The 27,998-nt window shown below is 50.3% G+C and overlaps 8 protein-coding genes across 8 annotated transcripts; 4 read left to right on the top strand and 4 right to left on the bottom strand.

The window, feature by feature from the left end:
- Positions 1-7,737: 7,737 nt before the first annotated feature.
- Positions 7,738-8,102, bottom strand: BU24DRAFT_465473 (uncharacterized protein; the record flags this gene model as incomplete). The annotated part of the gene is made up of 2 exons (XM_033532278.1): positions 7,738-7,946; positions 8,015-8,102. 2 exons carry the CDS (start codon positions 8,100-8,102, stop codon positions 7,738-7,740), a joined length of 297 nt encoding a protein of 98 aa, XP_033380224.1.
- A 2,797-nt stretch (positions 8,103-10,899) lies between these two features.
- Positions 10,900-11,653, bottom strand: BU24DRAFT_265747 (uncharacterized protein). The gene has a single exon (XM_033522543.1). The coding sequence runs from the start codon at positions 11,476-11,478 to the stop codon at positions 10,936-10,938; it is 543 nt and encodes a 180-aa protein (XP_033380225.1). The 5' UTR covers positions 11,479-11,653; the 3' UTR covers positions 10,900-10,935.
- A 156-nt stretch (positions 11,654-11,809) lies between these two features.
- Positions 11,810-12,221, top strand: BU24DRAFT_425717 (uncharacterized protein). Its single transcript, XM_033528806.1, has one exon. The coding sequence runs from the start codon at positions 11,829-11,831 to the stop codon at positions 12,102-12,104; it is 276 nt and encodes a 91-aa protein (XP_033380226.1). The 5' UTR covers positions 11,810-11,828; the 3' UTR covers positions 12,105-12,221.
- A 3,279-nt stretch (positions 12,222-15,500) lies between these two features.
- On the bottom strand, positions 15,501-16,133 carry BU24DRAFT_265743 (uncharacterized protein). The gene has a single exon (XM_033522542.1). It carries the CDS (start codon positions 16,000-16,002, stop codon positions 15,622-15,624), a length of 381 nt encoding a protein of 126 aa, XP_033380227.1. The 5' UTR covers positions 16,003-16,133; the 3' UTR covers positions 15,501-15,621.
- Positions 16,134-18,665: 2,532 nt separating this feature from the next.
- On the top strand, positions 18,666-19,035 carry BU24DRAFT_425721 (uncharacterized protein; the record flags this gene model as incomplete). The annotated part of the gene is made up of 1 exon (XM_033528807.1): positions 18,666-19,035. A coding segment is annotated over one exon (278 nt), but the record flags the coding sequence as incomplete, so codon positions are not given.
- Positions 19,036-21,887: 2,852 nt separating this feature from the next.
- On the bottom strand, positions 21,888-24,281 carry BU24DRAFT_396517 (autophagy-related protein 7; the record flags this gene model as incomplete). The annotated part of the gene is made up of 2 exons (XM_033525306.1): positions 22,415-24,281; positions 21,888-22,364 (listed from the first exon to the last, which is right to left on the bottom strand). The coding sequence occupies exons 1-2, from the start codon at positions 24,050-24,052 to the stop codon at positions 21,888-21,890; spliced, it is 2,115 nt and encodes a 704-aa protein (XP_033380229.1). The 5' UTR covers positions 24,053-24,281.
- Positions 24,282-24,489: 208 nt separating this feature from the next.
- On the top strand, positions 24,490-26,004 carry BU24DRAFT_375159 (uncharacterized protein). The gene is made up of 3 exons (XM_033524584.1): positions 24,490-24,569; positions 24,625-25,323; positions 25,379-26,004. Exons 1-3 carry the CDS (start codon positions 24,548-24,550, stop codon positions 25,774-25,776), a joined length of 1,119 nt encoding a protein of 372 aa, XP_033380230.1. The 5' UTR covers positions 24,490-24,547; the 3' UTR covers positions 25,777-26,004.
- Positions 26,005-26,230: 226 nt separating this feature from the next.
- BU24DRAFT_396523 (uncharacterized protein) lies at positions 26,231-27,998 on the top strand. The gene is made up of 3 exons (XM_033525307.1): positions 26,231-27,280; positions 27,397-27,470; positions 27,525-27,998. Exons 1-3 carry the CDS (start codon positions 26,510-26,512, stop codon positions 27,733-27,735), a joined length of 1,056 nt encoding a protein of 351 aa, XP_033380231.1. The 5' UTR covers positions 26,231-26,509; the 3' UTR covers positions 27,736-27,998.

A 27,998-nucleotide genomic window follows, 5' to 3' on the forward strand; every position in this document is an offset into this window, starting at 1 on the left:
AGGAGAAGAAGAGAAGAGGAGGAAGGATAGAGAGGATCTCTTAGAGAGGATAGAGAGGGTGGGTGGTCAGCTACGGGCCGAGCGACAAGAAGGAAGGAAGGATGGATGGAGGTGGAGGAGGCAGGTAGGAGGGAAGGAAGGAAGGAAGGAAGGAGGGAGGGAAAGAGGCAGTTAGAAGGAAGGGAAGGTAGGTAGCAAAAGTGGGTGGAGGTGGTTATCGATGCTGGGACCTTTTGCTGGGAGCTGCTGAAGCTGTTGCTCTTGCTTGCGACACAGTACTCGTAGAGCTGGTCGATAGAGGTAGCCCGGCCGATGGAGAGCTCTGGCTATTGCTGTATTGTAATATGGTATAGCGGTATGTACTGTGTATAGCCCAGGTAAGGTATGGTTGGTACAGCTATTCTGGTAGTTATCGCTATGGCCCGTATTGAGTTACTGCTCGTTGCTTGTCGCTAGCTATTGCTTGTTGCTGTTGTGGCCGTGCCGGGGTACTCAACGGACTAGGATACGGCAGATGGATAGTGTAGTGTCTCCGTAGTTATCGATGGTAGTTGCTCGTAATAGACCGTAGAGTCGTAGACTGTAGATGGTAGGAAACCACTGCTACCTAATCGGTTAACGATCACTGCACTACAGCCAGAATAGAACAGAGCGAATGGTCAGCGGATTCCCTGGCTGGTACCAAGATAGACTTGTGAAATATGGTGGTAGTGAATGACGGGAATAGATAGGAGCACTCGGGGAGAGATACCCAGAGTGGAGTAAAGGGTAAGTGAAGAAAAGAAAATGAAAAAGAAAAAGAAAAAGAAAAGGTCGTAGGGGAAAGACGGAGGATGAGGATAAGGATGAGGATCAAGAGATGCTATGCTCTGCTATGCTATGCTATGCTATGCTATGTTGTGTGAGGCTGCACGAACCTCGGAGGAAGGTGTGGATGTGGGTGTGGGTTTGCGTGTGGGCGTGGATAAACGCAGGGAAGGCACGATGCAGCCCGCACTGCAGCGACACTACCCTATACACTACAGTATACACAGTACACTCTGCACCACACTACACTGCACTGCACTATACGGAGTACACACTAGTGGAGATGCAAAATCTGGAGACGAGGATAACAACAACAATAACAGTACTCCATAATAGAGAATTAAAAATAATAGCACTCAAGCAACAGACAGTACAACAAGAAAGGCAAGGTCGCGTAAGATGGAAAAGCATAAGACGGGACGGGATGGAATACCTGTATTGTGTGTTGCGTGATTGTAGATGCGTACCCAAGGTAGCGTAGCGTAGATGCTGCAGATAAGGCGGGGATGGGCCGGAGAGTAAGATGGATGAGATGAAGAACAGGGAGAGGGAGATTGTTAGGTGAGGTGAGATGAGGCGAGGTAGGTAGGAAGGAGGGAAGAAAGGGAAAGAGGAGGACGAGGCAATTCGGAAGTGGTGGAGTGGAGTGGAGTTGAGAGACGGGCGAGGTTGAGGTCTGAGGTCTGAGGTGGATTTTTGAGGTGGTTGGGATGGGTTGGCTTTGGGATCCTAGCGCCCGCTTCTGCTGCCCTCATGAGCGAGCCAACCTGGAACCATTCGACGAGATAACTAGGTAATAGAGACAGGATAGCTATACTCCGTATCTACGGAGAATTGAGGACATAGAGAGGGTATCATACACCCAGTGCACACATCCAGTCTATTCCCGTCCACTCCCACTCCCACTCCCTCTCCCTCTCCCTCTCCCTCCCAGCGAGAGAATGAACGAGGGAACGAAGAAGAGCGAACACTTCTTTCCCAGCCAATAGCCGACATCCAGTGCTTAGTTCCAGGAAGCCAAAGATAGGCGAGCACGGGAAAACGCTGCGTCGCTTTTACCGGGATGTTGATTTGGAGTGTGGGAGGGGAGGGGGTGGATTAGAGGACCTAGAGGACCTAGAGGACCTAGAGGTAGGGCCTAGAGGGTAGGGATGGAGAGATCAACTGGGGTGATGCTGGGGGATTGTCTTACTGGGATGTTTGACATGGCATGGCATGGCATGGCATGGGATGAGAGGGAAGGTGGACACGGACGGTGTGTGTGCGTGAGGAGATGGAATGAATACGATTACGGAGTGAGGGTATCTATTGTACAGTGCTGAATGGAGTATGTCTGTGTAAGCTCAAAGGTAAATAAGGATTGTCTGTGTATCAAAGTGTATTCGTATTGGAACTGTAACTATGGAAGAGGGTGTGGGATAGACTCGTGCGTGTGCGCGTGTGGGTGGGTAACTTGTAAAACCGTGTGCATGGCGGATTGGATGCGTATCGCCATGCTAGATCCCTTTGGTCAAGCCCCCGGCGACTACGATACGATTCTCTGCCTCGCGCCTAATACATACACAAACTTGGAGAAGGATGAATGCACACCGTTGAATAAAAAGCAAAAAGGGAACTTGAAACAATAGTATTAGGTATGGCACGGAATGATAATGGACTGATAGATACGGAGTTGACGGGAATAAGATGGAGAGAAGGGTCAGATCACCCAATGAGAGGAACGATATTGGTCCCAGATGTAGGAATGGTGTTAGTACCTCTACTCTGTACAGAATACGTTCAAAACCTTATTGGTTCTATACGGAATACTATGGACATACAAAGTATTGTCAATAACATCGTGAATAACATACCCTACACTCCTGCACCGAGTACTCCGTAGAGCAAATAGAAGAGCAAATGGAAACGATACACCGATCAATACCTAGTGCATGGCACAGTCAAGAAGCCAAGTACGGCACAGAAACAACTGGATATTCCAAAGACAAGTATCAACTCTAGTCAGTAAACAAATACATCTGCTCAACGACGAAGCAATTAGGTACCTATGCTGTGGAATCAATGAACACACAATTGGGCTCCAATAGAAAATTGTAGGTCCTGTTGTACTCCACGTCACCTCATGTATGTCAGTCCATACGCGGTACACCACAGAACTCCACAGTACACCACAGCACAACCCAACCACGGTACTGTCGACATACACTACCACGTCCAACGCGTTTCCCTCGTGTTGTTTACCTCGTGGCCACCAACCAAACTAACCAACTAATTACCTAACAAGCAACAATTCAACAAAGCCAAATGTCTACGCAATAGATGCAAGGCGGCGGCGCGGGAAGGTGGCGGCGGGTATCCTGCAGTGCAGCAAGCAAGCAGGCAGTGCAGTGCTGGCTGCCGGGGGGGTGGTGGGGGGGAGATGAGATGGGAAGATGCGATCGTACGTGCGTGCGTGCGTTATGTGCGTGCAGAGAAGAGAAAGGGAAGGAAACAATCGTGCAGTTGCATCTTCCTTCGAACGAAACGAGCGAAACTAAACGAGCGAAGTTGTCTTTCGGCCGCTAATTAACAAGTCTTTTTCGTGGAGATAGTTTTAGGATGCAAAAAATCTTGTTAAGCCGGGAGGTATGTAGGGAAACGGGAAACCGTAAACCCAACAGAGAGGCAGACAGGCATGCCTAGACCAACACCCAACAAAACCATTGTACGCACCCGCAAAGTAACGCAACGCTATGCTCGTAGAAACGTTCGTTCCCTCCGGCCCGTGGTCGACCCGGCCTGGCCCTGGGTCTGTCTGTGTGTCTGTGTGTCTGTGTTCTTTACAATAGGCAGGCCACGGTCGAGCAAGCGAGCGGGCACGGAACCTAGAATTCAAATGGTAAATTATCTCGTAGAGACTCTGTAGATCACGGTTTGTGCTTTTATTAACAACCATTTATCCCGGCCGTATTGGCTATTCGTACCGATGTAAGAATATGTGCTCCAGATGCGATGTTGGACCTGGATCTGGAACAACAACGGCGAAGGTCCAACGGACAACGATTTACTTACGTCGGTGGGTTAGGAAGATAGGCCATACGTAGGATTCCCTCTTGCGCTCCACATGCCTACCTGAGGTGAATTTTGTCCCCTCTTCCTCGTCCTTTGCTGGTGGTGGACATGGGTACCGTTGCGGACAATGTCCGTGTGCTGGGGTGGCTTGCTTTCCGTTGCTTTCTCTTGTGCTTGCGGGTCTTGGTATGGGAGGGGAGGGCAAGCAAGGTTTAGTTCGTGAACGAACAGGTGGACGGTCGGACGGTCGGTACAAATTCTTTTCCCACTAAAGTTCGAAGCACCTATTGTGTAAGCAAGCAATCCCTAGATCGTGAGCTTTATACTTGATGACCAAAGATGATGCTTTTGCTTTGATACCCTGTTCTCTGATTTCTCTCACGTAGTGTCGACCTGGTTCTGAGTACGGAGTACTCCGAATGAGATTCTGAACCCAGTAGTTAATGAGGGCACCCATCCTGTCAAATCCCTTCATTGCCCACGCAAGCAAGAGTGGAGATGGGTGATGGGAGTGCGGCCGTTCTGTACTGTACGGTACTCCGTACAATACACAGTACAGTGAATTGACTTGACATGGATTCGTGGAAGAGGCTGGACTGCTCCGTACATTGTGGAGCCTCCGGTCCACTCGAATTCGCATAGGTAGTCAAGGATTGAGCAGGGGTCAACTTATGCTGCTGATGATGCATGGCCACGGTCATGGCATGGGCGTTGATGTGCTCTTCTGTCTGCCTGTCTTGTCTTGTCTTGCCCAGGAAGATCCATCTGCCTACCTATTGTATTCCCCCTCACTCGCTCGACGAACGACCGATGGAAAATTCAATATTGTCCGAGCTTCCTAATGCCCTACCTTCGGATCCATCTTGCGTTGTTACACACTTACGGAGTGCAGTTCACAATCTATCCGCTCGCGAATTTTCATACAAGTCCGTATCGAGTCTTCCCAGCCATACAACAACGATCCACCTCCACCACCACCATCCCCATCCCGTTCCCGTCCTGTTGTCAATGCACCACCCTATCGACCCTGGTGAAGGCCTAATCCTAAATCTTCCAAAGACCTTACTCTTGTAGATAGTGAACGCCCCAGACACAGTCGTCATCCTCTGCTCTTTCTGGATCGAAAATTCCAACAACAGCTGCAAAGACCTGGCCAGCCACGGACCGGCGCCTGTAAGAAGCATCATCTGCTGATGCGTGTCGACGGGACGGCGCGAGTTCGCAGGGCCCCGGGCAGGCAGGCAAGGCGCGGCGCATGCCCGCCTACGCTTTCTGATGCTACTGGCTCGCCTCCAGTTCCAGTCACAATGTTAGATACTCGAACGTATTCGTGGTATCGGTCCCTTCTGCGTGACCACATGTCTGGCCCTAATTGTAGGAGACAATGTCAATGTCACGATTCATGGCAATACCCCTACCTTTCTTTGTCAACGATGCGGGAGACATCGTAGCCACGATACTGCAGGCCGTCGACATCGAGATGGCCAGCCAGCAGGACCACCCGCCATAATACGAGACAAGAAACGGGCGCCTGGAAGACGCTGTTGATGCAACCGCTGCACCTCTCATGTCTATCTCGTCTCTATGCGTAGTTATCCCAGATACAATCCCAGTGTCCGCCTTCTCGGTGGGTTGCTCTTACTAGAGGCGCACTATATAGTGCAGTACTGTACAGAGTCGATGGTGAATGGCTGCTCCCTAGAGAGCAGAGCATCGTGCTGTACGGAGTACTGTAAGGAAGAAGCGGGTTGTGGAGATCCCTCTGGGGTTCTTGCATCATCCTCGCTCGTGTCCGGAGTAGTCACATATTGCACATCCAAACCACGCACATCGACGTCGCCAAAGCTGGTTGATGAATCCAAATAGCGTTCAGACTTTGTTGCGGCATGTTGGTTTCAGGGAAGGGTCATTTCACGTAGCACCAAACCTCCCCTTCCCATCGAAAGCCTTCACTTCGTTGTTTCTCAGAATAGCTCGCTCTCTCGCACTCTGGCAATATTCGGTTATGTGTGGCATGACCCAGGATTAGCAGGGGTCCCACAACTGGATGTGGCCCGCCATGGCCGACTTTGGATTGGAGGGACGGGACAAGGTGGGAAGAGCCGGACTGCGACACCACTTCGTCTTTCTGCTCGCTCCTTCAGCACCAGCCTGGTCTGTCAACTCTGTCCCATGAAAGGAAGGCCAGTGGCCGTTTCTCGCGCGCTGGCCAGCGGCCAAGCACGGGCCTCCTTCTACAAGGGACAAGCTATGGCAATTAGCATAGCAGGGCAGGGCTCGCACGCACGGCCATCGAGGGGACGACTATGGGCCAATAAATAAGGGTCGGGATCTGGCTCGGGAAGAGACATCAAGACTGCGCTGCCTCTGGTTGTTGGAATTGAGTGGGCAATGATGCTTCCTGTTGCTGACTGGGCTGACGTGCCGTCGATGCGGCAGACAAGGGCACGGAGAGCTTCGAGGTCTGGAGACATAACCCGTCGTCTTTGTCCTATCGTAAATCTCCCTTCACCTTGTACGGAGTAGTTTGTAGAAGAAGGAAGACTGTGTACGACCGACCTGCTACATATGCAATGCGCACAAGCGAGGAGTCAACGATGCCACTCCCACTGTGTCTTACCAGCCACCGCCGCTAGGCTGTTCATACCAATAGCCCAAGAGACGAATAACATATGTACGGAGTAATTTTCAAAGCCGTTCATCAGAATAGAGTATTGGTCAGGTTGAGATTGATAGCTGCCCTCCACTCTACCCCGTATCGCCTTTTTTTTATTTTTGATAGCAGTGTACCGAATATTCCCAGAAGCAAAGCTTGTCTCTTTACTCCATTGAGATTCAACAAACTGATGGGTCGAGTAAATCGAGTCCGACAGTAGGTGCTTTCGGCTGCGGTCATCCATTTTTAACGGGCGTCTATTTGCGCTCTATGCTAGGCTGGCGCCGGCTGGGGTCCCGATAGGGAGATGACGGCTGAATGGCAACCGACCAGTAGCAGCATGCGGAGATATACTTTCATTGTCCGTGCAGGCTACCCACAGAGTGTAGATAGGGCGATCGCTTTGGGTTCAGAACTCATTTGTATCGTTCATGACCGCTGTACGGAGTAGGTAACCTCTCGATAAACCTCAACATGGGCCAGCAGTGATGGAAATGCAAGTAATGATCATAGCGGAGAGGAGGACCACACCTCAAGGCATTCCCCAGCGAGCCTCCGTCGATCGATCGGAGCGCAAGACCCTGTTCAAAACGTCCTTGCCTGCACTCCAGCCCTCAGTGGGCCACATAATGCGCGATGATTTGCGCTGCTTCTGTCGCCACGAGTCAAACGAATGCATCAGTTGTTTTCGTGAGCGTAGAACATGGAGATAGGCCTGGCTTCTCCGCGTCATAGAGGAGTACCTCACGGGGCTACAAATGCCGGCATACCAGCATGATGTTCTGAAACATGTGGCGACTACTCCGTACTGCTACGCCGAACCGTAGAGAATGTTGTCATTTCTTTCTCTTTTCACGCCTCACCCGACAGCATCGAAAAGGCAAGAATAGGCCCACTGGAAGAAAACGAGAGCGCCGCCGTCGGGAACAGCGCAACCTGCACGGACCATATATCTAACTCAGGCTAAATGCCCGTGGATCCAACGACGAAGCACCAGGTCAAGCAGGGATGACAAAAAGGCAAGAGCGGGATGAACGGACGACAGACCGCGCAAGGTCACTTTCGTTGGGGTCCTTGCACTCTTCGATATTGACATGGATCGTTGGCTGGTTGTATAGCAATTCCGAAGCGTTGGGTAACCTGGAGGATGCCTCAGTCCAACTTGAGTCCGCGATGGATAATGAGTAATTACGGTACTCCGTACTATCCGACAATACCGTTCTCTACGCATGTAGCAACCTGGACCATTGAGAACCCCACTCAACATCACAATTGAGGTCTGGGCGTGCTTCATCGAAGCGAGATGGTGTGAAAGGGAACGAGGGCATGGAATGGTGCAACGTGGAGACTCGAGAGGGTGTGACGATCATGTCAAATTGTTGAATGGCTGTAAAGAGTGCCGGGCGCCATTTGGACACTGCGTACGCATGCTCTGCTCCGCGTCAGAATCGTGATGATGGTGTTGAATATAGCAATAAGTCGCTGGCGAGATTCTCAAACCTCCCGCGGAGTGGAGGTAGAGTACGGGCGGACCCTTTCCATGTCCTTCGTTTCCCTTGGCCCAAAACGTGCCCGGCGGTTGTGCCATTGTGGCACCGTGCCATTTCGAAATTGAGGAAGCGCAGCATTCGAGGCATTGTAGCGATTGTGCCACGGGCTTGGTGTTGGACGTGGGACGCCGCAGGGAATGATAGGTCCTACGACTGTTGCGGTGTGAGTGATGTGCTGGCGAGGCTAACCGGATCTGGACACGGGCAGAGGGTCATGCTTTTTCCGCAAGCCATCATCAACTACCCTCGCGTTATTGTCCAGTGTCCAGTGTCCAGTGTCCAGCTACAGTACAGTCGCTGTAACGCACCAACAATCCCCACAATCCATCACGACAGGTCATTATTGAGAAATCTGCTCACTGCTAGGTATTGTTGTCATCTGCTTCGCTGCTCCTCCCGCTGGTCCCCGCCGCGGCCACTTCTGTCTGCAATTGCTAGACTGGAGTGGAGTGGATTAGACTGAATCATCGAAAGGGCAAGGATGAGTACCGAAACCGAGACTCGAGAGTAACTGTGCCTCCTCCGCACCTCAGTCAACTGACCCGCATTCATTGTGCAGCATCTACCCACAGAGTCGACGAGTATGGTTGGGGCTTGGCCTGCCCGAGGGAAGACTTGTGTCACTCCAATCTAGGATACTGAAACAATCTTTGCCATACAATACGTATTGCGCGCGGGAGGCTTTCCCTTGATGGAAACACAAAAAGTACTATTAGTCCGCCCAAGAGGCCTTGTTTCTCAGCGGAAGCACGGGACCACCATGCCAGCATAGGCCAGTTTCTGGCTCTATTCATCCTTGTCGTCTGCCATGCGAACCGCGACAGCCTCAACATGGGAGAGACGGGACAGACAGCAGGTTGGCAAGCCATGCTTGATCTCTTGTGACTTGTCACGACCAGGACTCGTTTCTCGAGCACGGGTGCAATTGCAACCAATTCCCATTCACTTGACTTCAGCTTGACGCCTCAGGCGCCAAACTACGACGTTCGCATACCCAGTCGTGACTTCTTGCCGCTGCTCTTCTGTTCTATCTATGCCCACCCCATACTCTTTTCATCTCCCTGGTGTCGAATCGCCACCTCGCCTCTCCAACTCCAGCGTCACCGTGTCGTGAGACGTGGCAACACGCCTGGAAAGTGGGACAAGGCTTATCGTCCATCCGACCTGTACGACCACTGACGGCATCATATGGCCATTACTGAAGAACAGGAAATGGATGGTGCTGCTGTTGGCTGTCTGAATCAGCTTCACATCGGTACGAAGTACGAGAGCGGCGTGGAATCATTCACTTCCCCAATCGCGAAGATTGCGGGCCGGCATGTTCGCAGTCTCGCCTCGGTAGTACCGAGTACAGCTTCAAAGTTTTGTGACCTCAAGGACTGTAAAACTGTGGCGCTCTCAAGCGATGCGTACAGTTCCACCATAGCATTTTTTAGCAGCTCAGGCCGCTCCGATGGATGTTTGTCCTCTCTGTAAGGGCCAGTATCACGGACGTCGCGTGGGCCAAATGGCTTTGAATGCAAAGGTGGAAATAAACGTGCAGTGCAGCGGGCGCGATGTGGGAATGCGGATCGTGGGCGAGGCCCGTGTCCGGCCTCTACCTGTGACAGCGCTGACCACCACCCGTTGCAAGAATAGGCAATTCAAGATTAGGATCGGTCAAGATGTTGAAGCTCCAGTGACCGATTGGGACAGAAGACACGAGCGCTGAAGCATTGGGCACATGCACGGAGCATACAGAAATAATTAACTTGTATCAGACTCAAACCTTCCTTGAGAACTCTGTTCTCGTGAGGCCTCCAAAGAGTGGAGACTGTGTCTACGGTTCTGTCCCTTCGTCCAACAGAAAAGGATGGATGACCATTCTAGACCCGGGATTCGGAGGACGGATAGGGTGTGTGCCATGCCCGAACGAGGAACCACCGAGCAAGCTCAGATATGACAGCAGGCGTCAAGTGAGTACACAGTACTTCGTACACAGCTATACATATCCGTTTTCCCTCAAGATGTTTTGAGATCGAGAGTCATGTTGAAACAATCAGAGCTATTATCCCGCATTCCAAGAGAGTCAAAAGTTCAGCGTAGGGTACCGTAGCTGCTTGCACCCGCAATCGTCTGCAGTATGTCGGCCGGTCAGCGTTCCTGCAGCTGGGGACCTCCCGCAGTACAGACAACGCTTGGACATTGAGTAGTGACTGATTGGACAGGTTTCACCTGCACACACCCGCCGTGCATATGCATGTGATGAAGGGTTCATCCCTGTGGCTCGCACTCTCCACAAGGCCAAGCCCGTGGGTCTCCTCTTTCTATCCCTCCACTTTTCACAGCAAAGGTTCCCGATTCAGTTCGGCCTTGCTTAGGTCTCTCTAGAAATATGAGCATGGCTGAGCGAGAAATACAGCATCTGCAGGCACATAGGCGAGAGCGCTGAATTGCGCAGTGTTGCACATGTCGACCACTCTGCGACAGACCCCACAGATGCGCACGAGTTTGGGAATGCTGTACGTCCCCATGATGATGTCCATCTCTTCGCCAGCTGCCTACCATCCACTCAATACAGTACAATACATTACATTCTCGTGGTCGATGAAGCACGGCACACGCGGTCGTATCGATCTGATAGGCGCTGGCCCACCAATCACTGCTGGCCACGTCGTGGGCCAGGTGAAGCCGTTATCGGGGGCTGGCACCAAGGTATGCCGGAGCGGGCTGGCAGTGTCGTTTGTTGACGAGAGCAAGCCACCTCTGGCGTTTGCAAGCGACACGGATCATTCCTTGCAGTTCGAATCCTCTTACTGATTGGTGGTCTGCTCAAGTTGGCTGGGCCCTCGCGGATTGGCCCTCGTCAAACTTCCACCACTGCTTGTCATCTCACATCATGCCCTCATCCACTAGTCCTCCTGGTGGTGTCTCGGTGTACGCTGCATTTTCTAGCGCCCTCTCGTCCAACCTCAACATCCACTTGCTCAGGCGATCATTCTCAACGCTCATTCCTTCGTTGAAGAAAGAAGACTTCGCCTTGAACACTCCATATGTGGTTCTCGTTTGAAATATGAGTTCCCTTGCTATTTGTTTCAAAGTTGAAATACTAATTATTCCTACGTACAATTCCCACGTCCTCACCGCTAGTCTATTCATGAGCCGTGGCGCCTTATCTTGCTGGATAGCCGGGGAAGGGCAATATATTCGTCCCCGGCAGACAAGCATCTTACACGGCTGTTTTGACCCGCTGCATTGTCGCTCTTCAGCATCGTTGGGGGCCGCAAACAAACCCAGTCTCTGAGTATTTGGCATAGACTGATCTCCGGTGGCTAGACTTTTGGCATTATTCAACCCAGCGCGATGCAGAATTGTAAGGCATCTTTGTATGTGGTAGTGTATACGGAAGTGCTGCACTGCACGTACTCCGTACATATCGCAAATCCAGTACACGGCCAGGCTAGATGCAGTGAAAGCAGCAGAGCCGCCTTTCAGCACATCACATCTCTGATCCACCAGCCAGATGGTAAGCACGACATAGTTGCCTGCATCCTTTGCATTTGCCGCCGTTGCACTTCAGGGTACACTGCAGACCTGGCAGAAGCTATAGACCAAGAAATCGTTGTTGTGTCCTGAACAGCTATGCCTTTTTTCACTGCTCTATCTGTTCATTTAGCTATAGTATGGTAAGCTTATACAGTCCCGATTGAGGCATAGACCTGACAGAACACCCGTTCTATGGGTAGTCTCTGCGCATTATATGGATGCCGGAGCGAGGATGAGCCATGTCCGCATTTTGCCTCTTAATCTCCCTTTCTATGATATTTTGCCCGGATTGTGGATGTGAATGGCAACCATCCCTTGGCTTACAAGCAAAGAACTTTCCCGCTCAAATGCTCTATCCAGAACAATGGGATCTCTGCGAGCCCCGTACACAATTGCGGAAGGTGGTTTCAATGCCAGGACTCGTTGCTCTGATCATATCTGCTAAGCTGGCGTCATGCTTACAGGCAACGATATTCCAGCCATTCTCATCTCAATTGAAACCGCCTCAGCATTGATGAACACAAGTTGTCGGTACCCACCTTCCTCAATCATAATCAGGATTTCTTTATTGCAGTCGAGGCCTTCGAATCATTAATTGCGCCCGACTACCTGCTCATGTCGGACCTGTGGATGAAACCCACGCAACTGCGACAGTGAGAATGACATCAAACCCACTCAGATTTTTCCAAGCGCTCAGTCACTATAGGCATTTAATCAACAGCATGCTTTTCGTCCAGGACCCCTCCCAGCTACTATAAGAGCTCCCTCGCCAAGTCATCGTTATTTTACTCAACAAAGCGGATTTTCGGAATGCCGCTCGCCTAGAACGTTTCTCTAAAGGATCTCCATGAGAATAGTAATAACGTGGCGCTCGGGTAAATTCAGTCACATCTTCCCTTGGACCCTTTCTCAATTCAATTGCCTCTTTCTGTTCTGTCCAAATTTGCGGCGCAGTTCAATAGACCCTATTGTTTCAGGATCCTGGCTTACAATACAATTTCCTACGCAGCCGGCAAGATCATGCATATACCCCAGCACAACAACCAACTGTCTTTGTTTCTTCTTCCGGCAAAAAGCAATGTGAAGAAGGACATCCAATTCCCGGGTCAATCCGATTCGATCTCCCGATGTGATCCTGCACACGAAAGCAGGTGGCCGTTGGTTTTGGTCAATATTGCGCAGCCGTTGTTGCATGAACATGCGTTCCTGCTCATGCAATGCTGCGCGTATGCATGTCCTCGCCAGTATTGAAAATCAAAGTTTTGACATACGATTTCAGTAGATAGGACTACACCTTCGAACGCCTTAGCCCTGCACACATTGGGACTTGCTGAAGAACGATTACAGACGGTAGTCATCTATCTTCACTCGAAATCATAGCCATTGCAACAGCCATTGTTTACAAGCAAGACGCGACGCGGCAGCTCAGAAAACAACACATCATGCATGCACGTTCAACCTGCACTAATTCTGTTGTCGAAGGACGCCAGAGGTCACCACTAAGGCGCGTACCAGTCAATGACACAATTATCAAACCGAAAAAGCAAAAGAAGGAAAAAAGAAAGGAAAATGTGGCGCCTATCCTGATTGAATCCAACAGAAAAAATTGTTGTCAGAAGAGCTATGCCTAATGCCTACAACGTGCTACAGTTCATCAACATCACTAAACCTATTCCCATGAAAAACCACGCGTCAACAAATACACTAGATACTATTATCGATAGCTAAAGTAGCACGGTGTAGACCCCCATAGCGCACGCACCGCACACTTACACACACACGACTCACGCCATGGCTTCGTTCCGCTGGAACCAAAGAGAAACAAACCACGGCTCTGGTTGCTGCGACTTAGACGTAGCGCATGGTTTCCTCGATAATAGTGCCGGTCGCTCGATCTCGCGAACTACAATAGACCTAGTGACATAGGTATAGTCAAAAGGTTACCGGCGCATGTGCGCGCGGGCGCTCGCGCGGGCTGCCCTCCACCTAGATGTGGGCGGCCACTCATGGACCTTTGTGGGACGACGGGACTGGCGCTGGTGTTGGTGTTGGTGCTCACGGCGCCCATGCCATGCTGCTAAATGTTGCTCGTGCTGGCGCAGAGTGACTTTGGCTGGTGGTGGGGAAGGAAGAGTACGAGGTGGTTGGTTAGAGGTTACTAAGGAGGACCTAAGTGTCGGTCATCGACGAGAATTTTAACCACAATTGATGAATAGCTGCAGTGGGCCTGGTATTAGTCGACTCAGTAATCAATCGCGGGATACTTTATTTGTCGATTCGTTCTGCTTCCTTGCTTTCTTTTGGAAACGCTTCTTCCTCTATGCTTTGTGGGTCTTGGAATGTAAAGAACGGCGATCAAGTCAATCTACTTGTGGAGGTTCCGATGATGTACACGAGTTGGACGTATACTGTTCATCATCATTGGCCATTGTAGACATCTATCAGCGTTCAAGTCCGCTCCACTTGAGGAGGCTGGGCCCTACCTAATCTACAATTGGACAATTAGGTCTGCATGGAATTTCCATCTGATTTCGAATGCAGCGTACCTCATACGCGGTGCCAATGGGTACGGACGGTCTTGATCTTAGCGTTTCCTGGTGTGCAACCATTGCAATGTACCATTTCCCACGCTTCCATTCAAGATCTCGCTTTCCTGGATCCGAATTTGTTCGGATTGATCCTCCGATAATTTGGTACTTCTCCCTCGAGTCTCTGAATGTCATAACAAGGGCACGCTGTCGAGGACATACCTCTAGCAACTCGTAACGTGCGGAGGCAACGTCAGAATTTGGAAGGCGAGTACATCATACAGGCATGGTATTAAGCCGAACATCAACGGTGCTTCTAACCATACAAGTATTATTCTCTAGCCTGGCCTATTCTGGTTTTGTTGAACCAAAGCTATACCATAATGTATTTACTCCGGCCAAGTGATGATGACTATTTCTTCATTCGTGCGGACGGCAGCAGGCAGAAGATGGTCAATTTGACGCAGCCAGCCAATCCATCAATTGCCTCTGCCCGGCGCATCCTCCGCAACATTCAGAGAGTCGCTCCGACTTCAACGCTCATGACTCCGATTTGCTAGCTTCCAATATAACGCCAAGGGATCTAGGATTGTGTGCTATCAGACTTGAATACGTAGTCCAAAGCATCTTTCACGAGCGTTACATGTTCGGCAATCAATCGAAGAGAAACCGCAGCTACTCGCATGTTATTGCAAATGCGCTTTAGTACGTCGCATTGAGAAAATCTTCCTTCGGCTTCGCAATGTTCGATTGACATCTGATCGCCCGAAACATTAATCATTTTGGAAAGCGTCATCTTCCCGAATGGGAACCTCGTCAATGCATTCGAAATCCTTTTGATTTCCTAGTGACATCCAACCGAGCCATTTTGTTTCTCTCCCCCGTCGAAAATTCTGGCGGGTGTGCGCGCTACGGCATGTATTCGTGACATCCAAACCTACAAACCCTGATCCCTCTACTCTTTCTCTTCTCATTCCCATAGGGCAGGGAGGAAATGAGACGAGGAAAGCGAGAGCATAGACCAAGCAGGCAACGAATGACGGACATTGCATGACACAACATGGGCAGATTGATGAGGCAAAGCACCAATAAAAGCAAAAAAACGAGGGTGTTTCCTTCGCTTCGCTGACCGAGTTTGAGACCGACGTCAATGGGCAGAGTCATCTGATTAGAAGCGAAGCGGGTCTATTTGATTTACGGTGCATTGTTACTTGTTGCTTGCTTGCTTGTTTGCCTAGTAGGCAGCAGGCTACGATAGGCGGCGTGTTGCGTATCATGCACATAATTGCGCAGACCGACGATCAGGGTACAGCATGGGCAGGTATCCAAGTACCGCAAAGTGAGGCATATTAGTGTTGCGATATTACTCTTACAGCTAAAATGTCAGGTGGCGATAGATTCGCAGTTGTGAGTTTACAGTTTGGTTCATCTTTGGGGATACAACTGCAACTGCAACTGCCATCCTCGTTACCATTAACTGACTTTGTTTTTTTTTGTTCTACCCCTACTTGCTATGCGAGTTGTTGCAGATGCAGACGCAGCACGCAGCACGATGCAAGATGCAAGATGCAAGATGCAGCGGCCGGTCTGCCCGAAACGCCCCCGCTGCGCCTGCGTTCCCGCGCCCAAGATCGCTATCGCATCGCATCGTGCATTGCATTGGTGTCGGCGCGGTTGCCCGCATCGCATATACAGTACATACGTTAGTTAACTGTAGGTGCTGTATGTATCTAAATACATAATGATCTATGCATGTAGGTGTACGTAAGTACAGGAGGAAACATAGGTATGCAGATCTGCATGTATGAACACATTCATTCATGTACCTGGATATACTCGGAACATATTGCGACCTGCAAGTGTAAGTTTCCATACTGTTCTTCATATTACTTCAATCTCTTGGAAGAAAGAATCAAAGTTTCACTGTGCAATCGCGGGCATACTCGTGCAGCCAAACGATACAACGTTCCGTTCGAGAAACCCTTCGCACACCCCAGACTTACCCACATCGTACGTTCGCCCATTTGCCTTGGTTACTGTCTGGGTGGCAAACGCCAAAAGAATTCTGGTGGCAAAATCAGGTTTATGCAGGCCCTGCTGCACGGCAATGACTCGACATTTGTAACCCTCAAAACTTGGGGTATCCATGCACTCCATTGAAATGATGCAGCCCTATGTGTGTCTCAAGACCCTTTCAAAAAGCAAATCTGGGTTTCTGCTCTTGCCTTTGTGTTGGAAGACATTGGTTTGGCGGCTCTTAGTGCTTGAGCATATGTTAAAGTATCCAAGGTTCCATGGTAATGAAGGTATAGCTGGTATACAACCCATTTCTAGAGCAGTGTGATCTTGACTTTAAACACAATGTAGAATATCTGTAAGATGTCAGTCAAAATCCTCTGCAAATAGAATCTCATGCGTGTGTGAGAACAACGAAATCATTTTCGTGCAACCGATCGTGACTTACTAACCGATCAGCCTTTGATATTTCTTTTTCCACTTACAAATGCTCATGAATAATGATTATATCTAATTTATTCAATTATTCACCTCAAATGATAACACTTAGACAGATCGTGGAGCGACACTACATGGTTTTCAGATGGTAGGAAATATTGATGATGTTTCAAATAGTTAGAGTCGTCCCAATTTCAATATTTGGTTTCTTAAAATATTGAGGGTTCACCTCCAATTCTATGGAACACTGATACAAGGATAACATTGAACCATATAGGCTTGGGATATAAGAATAAACATTAATATCGTTTGGGTATCAAGGTTGTGGCCAGAGGACGAGGATCTGTGATATCAAAGACTGCCCCAAGTTTCGACATGTCACCCGTGTGTGTAATCAACTACACAACATTGCAAGGTGCTCGAAATCACATGCACCTGTTGAGCATAATTCTGAACACCATTTATCCTATGTACCATATTCATTACTTAATTCCCATCTCCGTAGCTGACCAAGAACACCGAGATCCTCTAGATTGTTCAGTTGGAGGACGTTGTTTGGCGATGTTTAGATCAAGAATTATCATTATGTGCTTCAACTTTATTATCAATCCATCAATAAGGCGCCTTCCTTAATCAAAAGGCTGTATAACCATTACATGCGGATGCCTCTAGAGCATAGAATATCAGATGTTCTTCCAAATAGGGGCTTAAGGATGCTTGGTTATTCAGTGTTCAAGGGTTCTGTCTCTCTATAATCTCCCTTTCCTGCCAATTTGTCCATCTACGTTAGTAGTCACCTCGAGTTAAATGGTATTCGATTAGTTTGTGTGTCTACCTTACTACTTAAGACCACAGTACGTACTGATGTTCAGCACGATTCGTGAATAGAAGGGTACCCACTTCCGTTCTGAGAGGAGAAGGGAGGAGTATGGTAGGTCTTTACGCATTAGATATTTCTTTCACAGGATTTTTGAAGCGGGCAGTGGCTACACGATATACGAAATGAATGACGTATGAATTAAGCAACAACTCTACATTTCTTTTCTGCGATACTTAGGAATATGCGTACCAATGAACCCAAAGGAAAGACAATTGCCAATGACGCCAGTAGTCTGTCATGGGATAGTGGAATAAGCACGAAAGGCATAAGGGGAGAATACGCCAGCGTACACATCCTGCTCCTTCTCGCCCAATTTCGACCATGTCAGACCATGCAATGAGCAGATATTCATTATATAACCGACTGACTCCCCGAACCCCCAACAGCACCACAACCCCTCTAATCGACCATAGACTCGACGTCCCTCTCCCAAAGCCCAATCCTGCTCAGCCCACCGCAGAAGTACCCACGGTCGCCATAACACGGCTGCATACACTGTGTCTCTGGGACCCTAACATTGAATCCATCAATTCCGGTGTAATTGCCATGGAAATGGTTGCCGTAGTAGCACTCGCGGCCGGCCTCTGCGCCCGCATACCGCCTGTACTTCCTCTGCGCGTGCATGAGACACAGCTCGATGGTGTTCTGGTCTGAGACGAAGCTGTTGACGAGGGCGCGGTGGTTGCTCGTGTCGACGTGGCAGCCGATGTAGCGGTAGATACCGATGCGCATGCCGATGTAGGGACCCTTATTGACGCCGACGACCTTCTCGCCGTCGAGAGAGCGGTACACGGAGATGCGGTTCACGCCGCCGCAGAGCTGGTTGCGGTCGCCGCCGCAGGGGACATTGCATTCAGTGTCTTGGTTGAGCGCCGTGATGGGCCGGTCGTGCATCGCGGACGCGCAGTAGCATTTGTTGTTGCTGCGGAGGCCAAAGTACGCCCAGGTGCGGCAGCGGGTGGCGCAGAGTAGGGGCGTCATTTGCTCGGAGACGGCGACCTTCGGGTTCGAGATGAAGACGCGGGAGAACTTATTCCATTTGTCTTGGAAGGGGTCCTTGTAGCAGCCTTGGTATTCGTAGCCGTTTACCCCCGGGTGCAATGGGAGCATCGGGGTGATCGGCTCGATGGGCGTGGGCGTGGGCGTAGGTCGGGTTGGCCATGCGATCGTGGGTTCGAGCGTGTTGACGGTTCCCCCCATGACGGGTCCCGCTACAATGGGAGGTTGGGTGACTGTTGGCCTTGGGGTTTGTGGAATTGTGGGGGGTGCTTCTTTCCATGGCGGTATTCCTGGTATCGTGTTGGTGGGCATGTTGGCAGGCCGGACGGTTATCACCACGGCGGAGTGGTTGGGGTCAAAGGTTGGAATTTGGGCGACGGGCGCTGTGAGACTCTGGATGACGACAGGCGCTGGCTCGTTCTGGGCAGGAAGCAGGACTATTCGCGTCTGGAAAACCGTCACTGTCTCCGTGGAGACGACAGGCGTTGATTGAGTAATCTGGTCAATGACCAGTGGATCGATATGGACACCCACGGGGTCATTTGTCGAATCTTGGTCCCGAGGAACCGATGTTTGAGTTGGGCTGTTTGAATTGAGAACAGGACCTGCATCACCAACATTAGTCGATTCTGTTCCATCACTGCTGCTGGTTTGGCCCGTGCCGCTATCAGTACTCAGTTGAGCTGTATTCGTAGTTGTCGGTGCCACTAATGTCTTGAGCGTTTCCTCTGCATCTGAGATTTCTTCTGTCGATGTGTCATCGCTGAGCGTTGGCTCTGGCGTGTGCTGCTCGGCTGTTGGTCCAGATGTGTCACTATCAGTGTCGGAATCCAGTACCTCAGTCGTGGTAATAGGGTCAGACGTAGGTTCGACAGTGCCTGGATCTGAAGTGATAGGATTGCCGGCAGTCTCAGAATCATCCAAAGTTGTAGTAGCCGGCACAGTTCTCGTGGGTAACCAATTCGCAGCAGTAGGGGTAGGCAGGGGATCAGATGCCATTGTAATCTTGTTCTTACCTGCTACTATCCGCACTGCACCCCAGATTCGATCATTCGCGACTGGGCTTCCCTGGGCAGTCTTGAGGTAGCAAGGCGCTTTCGTGTTCGATTTGTTTGCAAGCCAAGCAGCGACCCTGCAACCGAATCGTTTGTCGCACTCTGCAATGCATTGGGCAAGATTCTCGACTTCGAGGAACGCGATGTCGTATCCGACGTATTCGGTGAAGCAGGTGATGCGGTATGGTAAGCCTTCGGCGGAGACAAAGGCTGACGCGTCGGATTCTGGACAGGTAGGCGAAACGTCCGCAACTGATTCTGCAGACGGTGCTGCACGTGGAAGGCTAAGATGTGACGATGAAGGCGTCGTAGCTTGCACTGGCGAATCTTGTATTGGCGAAAAGTGTACCGGCGAATTCAAGGTCTGTGTCGGCGGACCCAGTGCAGGATTCACCACTGATGTTGGTGCTGGCGGATTTGGCAGAGCTTCCACCACCCCAAGCATTTCTTCTGTCGTATTTGACACAGCGGTCACTATCGATAGCTGTACCGGCGAAGTCGCAAGAGTGGTCGCAACAGTCTCTCCGACCACTAAGGTCTGAGGCTGAACAATAGCTTGGTACATCTGAATTCGAGCGTATCCTCCGCAGAACTGTGATTCGTCGTTGGGACACATCCTGTTGCATTGCTCGTCGTACATCTTAATGAAAGTGGGGGTCCAGATCTCCGAGCAGTAGCAATGCACTCTGTCCATAACCCCAAAGTAGTTCTGGCTCCCACACTTCCTGCCACAGGTGGTTACATCGTTGAACGGGCTGATATGGTGTGATATGCCCAAGGGTCCTTCTGGCTTGAAGCATCCGACGTATCGCCAGCCCTTGATGTCCTGAATAGTCATCTCTGCAGGATGTATCCAGTCCGATCTGAACCTTGTCCTATCTCCGTAGACGGAGATTTGATGATTCTTTTTCATAGGCCCACTCCCGCCACATATCTGGGTGTCATTACCCGAACAGCGGTATTGGCAGTAAGAATCGGGATCCAGAACGTCGGGCGGGAAGTTCCCACACCAACACTCAATCGAATTTGCCGTGCCAGCGAAGTACCAGCCCTTATCCCAGCATCTTGAAATGCATCTTTCAATGGTCAGGTCCCTCGATTCGTATAATAGTTTCGCCAGCTGTCGACTCTCTATGTAGTCCCTGTAACAACCGACGTATTTGAATCGCTCCGATCCGTTTAGAAGAATGGGTAAGTCGTCTACGATGTCGAGACCTGTCGAGGGGGCGGTGTTAGGAACAGCAGCCTGGGCGAGTAAGGTTGGCGTTACAAGTGCAACGAGCACAGCACTGAACGTGATAATAAGTTGCCTCATTTTGCTTGCAGTGAAGTGATGGTAGGATGGAAACAAAAGTGTGATAAAGACAGAAGTGGAATGAAGTGTTTCCAACGAGAGTGGGGGCCTGCAGAGGCTTTATAGATTGCTGAATGAACGGGAATAGAACCAATTAGAGGGCGAGACCAAGTTCCAGAACGAGTGCGTATGGTGACATAACGATGATTCTGTTGAGCCAATATATTGCAAGATGGGAACAACCAGAGAAATTGGAGCAGGTATTCTTTTTTGAGTCCGAGACATCACGCATCGGGACGATGTCCACCGTGCTGGTCCTCCAATATGGTCGGCAGTTCGAATTTGGTAACGAGACGGTGCCAATTGTTCCTCCATTGGCTGACGATATTCCGAAATGGATATCAGAACAATAAATTTCAAGTGTTCTTGCCGCTGGACTGGAACATTGTAACCTGCCAGCTGGATCATGTCTGCTCTAGTCTCCAGTCCACACGATGGCAGATTCAGATATAGAGTACTGGTGATGCTGAACCTCGGAAAGGAAAACACATCGTGCGCTATGAGATCTACTATCAGTGAAGAGTTCTCACAATTGAAGGGTTCTGCGGATAGAGAAGCCTGAACAATTTCTTCCATTCAGATTTGATGTCAGGGCCGTCTAAGCGATTCCGTTGGTTGGGATCCAGTACCCTGGGACCGCGTGCCCCGACTGCCAAATGATATTCAGAATTTCATTGACTCACCGAGAGCGACCCATCGGTGCATGGTCACTTGACAGTATGTCGCGACGGCCCACCATCGGGAAAACAGAAGGACATTCAGGACGAGTTCCATACACGGTGGCCGGCTTCAAGGGAGTATAGTCTTGGCGCATATTGAGAAGGCACCATGTGTTGTAACCGGTTCAGTGAGGTGATCTAGGCACATGGATATGGTCAAAAGGATTTGTCGAGATTGGGCGGACGTCGTTGAAGAAAGAAACAGAAATACAGAGCGACCTTTGGATATCCCGAACAATTATTCCAGTGAACACCAAATAACACCTCTAGATGATTGACCCAGTATGAGTACCACACATGAAAAGTTCATTATATCAGCTCCCCCTCCCCTTCTTCTTCAAGTTCGCCCTCCTCATCCCATTCGAGACCATCGGCGGCTGCGTCGGCTTTTCTCTGGACCTCTGCTAAGCCAGACACTTCCTCTACCCAACCCTTCTCATTTAGAGCCCTTTGGACGAAGTCCCATGGGTCTTGTTGATAAAGGTCAATGATTGTATCACTGCAAGCGGAACAGCAGTCGTACGGCTTGCCCTCCACTTGTATGTTATTGAAATTGCCCAAATAGCCCCGGATTGTATGCGGCACTAGCCCAAGTGGATGCACGAATGGCGGAGGGAGAGAGGGGTGCGATGGCTGCGATGGCGGGTTGGCTCCGGTGGGTGCTCGTGCCTTTAGTGGATGCTGCAGAATGCTGACCAGAAGCTCTGTCAATAAACTCGATGCCAAAGGTGCCACACCAGGGCGTGTCACCGTGCATTGCTGGTCGAGAGTAGCATCTTTTAGTGACTAGTAAAATTGATTAGCGAAATCATTTCAGGGGATATCAAGGTACATACATCAGCAGGCGCAACAACATCGTTGCAAAAGTAGCAGCCTAGCTCAATCTCGCCTTCCCCTGAAGCCTTCAATCCGTGCCGCATCACAACATATGTGTCAAACCCGAGCGCAGCATTGAGAACGATCTTGCCGGCAGCTTTTCCCATGACCGTTGGGAGCCAGCGACTCTCACGAGTATCCATGAGCAGAAAGATAGCATCGTGTTCGTCTATTAATTGCTTTAGCTTGTCGAAGTTGGCCTTTGTCTTGGTCTGGTCAGTGATAGGATGCCCAGCCATAGGCACTTCCATGACATGGCCAGCAGCGTCCGCACCAGGGTATATTTCTTGAAGCGCTTCAGCCGCACGCTCAGCTTTTCTTGCACCTCCTTGTACACAATCTTTAAAATTGAAAAGTGGCTGTCGGACCGGATTCGAAAAGCTGACTTTGGCGTTGTCGACAAAGGTAATCTTTCTTACACCCCATCCCAGTAAAGTTCTTGAGACGTATGATCCAAGAGTGCCCGCTCCGAGCAGGAGACATTTGCAATTTTTGACGACGTCGAGGTCTATAGAAGGTGCAATTCGCCACTTGATGAGTTTGAGGTTCAGATCTACGGCCTGATCTGCTAGCTTGCGCTCATCCATGTATTCTGAAAGATCCACGGATCGAGAGATGAGTTTCCCAGCATCGTTTCGTTCCCAGCCTGTGACTTTGGGCAGTTTTGGAGTACGAGGTCGTGCAGAGGCTTCTTCTGTCGAAGATGGTGGATCTGCTTGAACCTTGAGGATGAGTGAATTCGCCTGATCTCTGCGTAGATGAGTGTCGCGGTAGCAAAGGATTTGAGCACTGGTGAGTTTCCAACGATGTTGCATGAGGGCCAAAAGATTCCGAAGCATCCAGCCGGGATTATCAGCATATGTGGAGGTGTCAGCGAAGCTCACGAAGCGATCCTCTTCGTTCACTCCGTCAAAGAATCCTTTCTCAAAAGCCTCTAGTCGACCAATCACCCATCTGAATCCCAGGTCATCAACGGGTGTATCTGGGGCCTTGGGCTGCTCCTCGGAGTCCACATCACCTCGTACGCGCTTCGCTATGAAGAAGCCCCTTTGACGCGCATCGGAGCTATATCGCCATGTTTGTACAGCATCTACCAACGGGGTCGTCTCCTTTTCCGAAAGCTTACTGAAATCCCCTACTTGGCGCCACGGTGGGTCTGACTGGATCGCAGGAAAGCCAAAATGATACGTAAAAGTGTATTTTTTGAGGTTTGCGAAAGTGATAAGCGTAAAAGAAGAAAGCAGCGAAGGGCATTCGTAGATAGATCCGTCGTGAATTGCCTCCCAGATGGTCTGGGCTGCCCTCTCGAGAACAGCGGCCCGATCAGCATTCCTGTACTCTTCAAGGGTGTTGAAGTTCTTGATTATCCCCTCGCCCCGGAGATAGTTGGCAGGTGTATCATCTGATGTGAGTGCGGTTGGATGTATTTGCATCCGGTTCGATCGTGAAGGGTGGTCGCCGGGTCGTACATCGTATAGTCCGAGTACTTTACGTGCTGAGTCGTTGAGTCTGTCGTGATTAATCTTGATATGCGCAAGTGCAGCATAGAACTGCACATCTACATCGGACTTCCAAGGCGCAAACTTGATCGTCGCCATGTCTATGGGCAGAAGATTCTCGGGGGTAAGTTGTTGTATGAGTAGAGTGGGGGTGCGCGAGGGTTTATGTAGGCTGAAGGTGTGTTCAAGAGGCGAATAACAATAGAGTTATAGATTCATCAGCACAGGCGTAAAGCAAAGTCACAAGCACAGACAAGCTGACCAAGGCACCCGTGAAGGCGAGTAATGTAAGGCTGGATGTATAGGTAGAGGGGAACTGAGGATTAAGTCAGTCGCCTCACAGATGCTCATACTCGAATGAAGCTATGGGAGGGGAAGCTCCGCGTGCACGGTCGCGCTGACCTCATGCGGCTGTGGGATGAATGTGGGTGGTGGGGTTGCCTGTCTCGTCGTTTGATTGGTTACCTGCCTGTTGCCCCACTGTCGGCAAGCGCGTCGCGTCTGTTGTCTATCTGGATCACGACCAACTGCAACACCACAGATCGTGTAATTCTACTCACAACCAAGATATAATATCTACCACGTAACCAAACCATGCTCATCGGACTTTGCGGAGGTATTAACGTTGGAAAACCCTCAGAAAATTGCCTCCTCGCCTAACCATCGCCTAGGTATTTGTGCGGGCAAGTCTTCTATTGCCTCGTACCTCGTGGAACAACATCAGTTTACTCGCATTGCCCTGGCACGCAGCACCTCGACTCCCGAAGTCGAGAAATCGGCTTCTCATACCCCTGTTCCCTCCGTAGCAACGAGCTCGGTCAGCCCTGAGCATACCTTCAACAACGTCGATGCCTTGTTAGATTTCGTCACGCTCCGCTGGCGAGAACGATGGGTTACAACAGATATATGGGACGAGCAAGTTGTAGATGCGCTCCTTCGACGGCCATTCTTTTTGTTGGTTAGTGTGGATGCGCCAGTGAGCATACGGTGGCAGAGATTCAAGGACCAATGTGCCGTGAACAAGCTCACCCCACCTGCGCTGGAGGAATTTGTACTGCGGAACGATGAGCATTTGTATGCCCCTAAAACTGGCTTAGGTGCACTGTTCCAGCGCGCTCAACTAAAGCTCCTCAACTCTACCACTTCGAAAGACACCCTACATGCCGCGCTCAAATCGCTCAATTTGACCAACGAGGCACGCTTGCGGCCAAGCTGGGACCAATATTTCATGCAACTTGCCGACCTTGCTGCCCACAGATGTAATTGCATGAAGAGGCGTGTTGGATGCGTCATTGTGCGGGAGAAGCGCGTTATCAGTACGGGTTACAATGGCACACCCAGGGGCATGACAAACTGCAACGAGGGTGGATGTGAGTATACGAGAATCCAGAACCCGACCATGTCCATCTAACATTCGGAAACCAGGCCCACGCTGCAACAATGCATCGAAAGGTGGCGCTGACCTCGCGACATGCCTTTGCCTTCACGCCGAAGAAAATGCTCTGCTCGAAGCTGGTCGTGATCGCATCGGCGAGACTGCGATCTTGTACTGTAACACGTGCCCTTGCCTGACTTGTAGTGTGAAGATCACACAAGTCGGTATAAGCGAAGTCGTCTACAACCAGGGTTATCTGGTAGATACCCAAACGGCGGCGATCTTCAAAGAGAGTGGTGTTCGTCTGCGACAATTCTCTCCTCCTAGGGAAGGTATTGTCGATTTGTCCACCTTTCAGGCAGACAGCACGAAAATGGAGGGAACCACTGAACAATCGGATATTCGCGACATACTCGACGATGCCAATTTTGTTCGACCAGTTAACTAACTATGAACCACACATAAATATAAAATCATAGGCCTCCACAACCGAACCCTTTTCGACTCGAAATTACTATCCCAAGCTGAGACTGCATGATTGCCTATTGGGCTTTTGAGGGCATTGCCATATGTTCGACATAATGATAAGATAAACAAGGGAACGGCCCGGCCCGCTAATTATATATGGACGGGTCATTGTTATATGTTCAACTTGTAGTGATGAACTTGCTTCGTGAACAAATAGCATTTGATTCAAACATCTCGCCCATGAATTGACTCGGCTTGTGTGACGGGTTGCCAAAACGCGCTGACAAGACCTGCAGCAGGGCATGAGAATGATTTCAAACAAGACCGGGCTCAGAGCATTTCACAGAAGCTTGGTCCGGTTTTAAATGTTTAACTAATCACTATCTTCACATTCGTTATATTTAATTCCATCAACAGCTATTGGTGATCTGGGTGGCCTGCTGAGAAGAGTACTTTATCACGGCTGAAGGGCATCCAGGGATTCGGTAACTCCACATACTCCATCAACTCCCGAGTCCCCACCAGGGTATCTTAATAAACTTGAGATTAAAAAACCACCCAACACAAGATAAGTGGAACACCAGGTAGAACAGGTGGCGGATTTTGCATCTATATAATGGAAATCGTTCCAGATACTAGAGGAATGCTCACCTTTTACCCTTCGTGCTGCAACATCATTCTCCAAATACAGCAATATATGCTCATCACTGAACATGCTTTGGAAATCGCTAATCCTACCGTTGCTGGTGGAGCTCTGCTCTGCCCAGGGAAGAATGCCCATGATGCGCTTTGAATGCTCCCAGCTCGTCGTCGACCGTCTTGATCCCCTCGTAAACCCAGGCTCCGTCCCATCACCTCATCTCCACCAGATCGTCGGCGGGAACTCCTTCAACGCAACTCTCTCCCACGACCTCCCCTCCCAATCCACATGCACCAGCTGCACCTTCTCCGAAGACTTCTCCAATTACTGGACCGCCGTGCTCTACTTCCGCGCCCGCAACGGCACCTTCAGGCGCGTGCCGCAGTTCGTCAGCGAGGGCCTCCGCGGCGATGGCGGCATCACTGTCTACTACATCGCGCAGTCGAACAAGGCCCTCAACGTCACGGCCTTCAAGCCGGGTTTCCGCATGCTGGTCGGAGACGCGGCAGCGAGCTCTCGCATGGCGGACCGCAAGGTGTGCCATCGATGCATGCCGAAGACGGGCGACGCGAGTAATATCAACTGCGGGTCTCCTGATACCCAAGAGCTTCCTAAGGGGTTCTGTGAGGGTGGGATCCGCACGATCATTACGTTCCCAACTTGCTGGGATGGGAAGAATCTTGATAGTCCGGATCATAAGAGTCATGTCACCTATGCGACGGGGTCGAAGGCGAATGATGTTGGGCCGACGGGGACGTGCCCGGCGAGTCATCCTGTGATTATCCCGCAGGTTATGTATGAGGTTATGTGGGATGTAAGTGTGCTGTTTCTTCTTTCTGGGACTGTGTTCGCATCGTCGCGATGGTATTCCAAGCTCTTCATGATGTGCTGGTCGCACTCCCTCAAACATCATTGTCGCGGTTAGCAAGAACAAGTGACTAACATGACCGTAAATCACAGACACGAATCTTCAATGACAAGAATCTATGGCCTACAGACGGCTCGCAGCCTTTTGTCTGGAGCACCGGCGATCAGTAAGTTGCTCTTGCACAACACACTTCAACACCATCACTGACATCTCAAAACAGACACGGATACTCCCAACACGGAGACTACGTCTTTGGCTGGAAAGACGACTCCCTCCAGCGCGCCATGAACGCCCGCTGCGACAACGACGCCTGCAAGGAGCTCAAGTCGCAGACGCCAGAGGAGGCTATGAAGTGCACCATCCCTCCGGTCGTTAAGGAGCCGATTGATCAATGTAAGTTGAGTTCTTTATTGCATCCCCTCATTATGTGATGAGGAGGAGAAAGGCTGACAGTTGGACAGGGCTTACTTCGCTTCCGGGGAATACTATGGTTTTCTAAAGTTGGTGTCTCAAGTTTCTAGTGACGGTAGAGTTGAAGGACTAGTTAATTGATTCTGTGAGGACTTGAGTGGATGGTGTTGGCATACGATTGGTGTGACTATCGATGCACTGAGTGTGTCTGGATTGATCTGGAGATTAGATTAGCTGGAAATGTAAATGTCTCGAAACTGGCTGTTTAGCTGCGAATATGGTG

Source organism: Aaosphaeria arxii (assembly GCF_010015735.1).
Source record: "Aaosphaeria arxii CBS 175.79 unplaced genomic scaffold BU24scaffold_8, whole genome shotgun sequence".
In the NCBI taxonomy this organism is placed as follows: Eukaryota; Fungi; Ascomycota; class Dothideomycetes; order Pleosporales; genus Aaosphaeria; species Aaosphaeria arxii.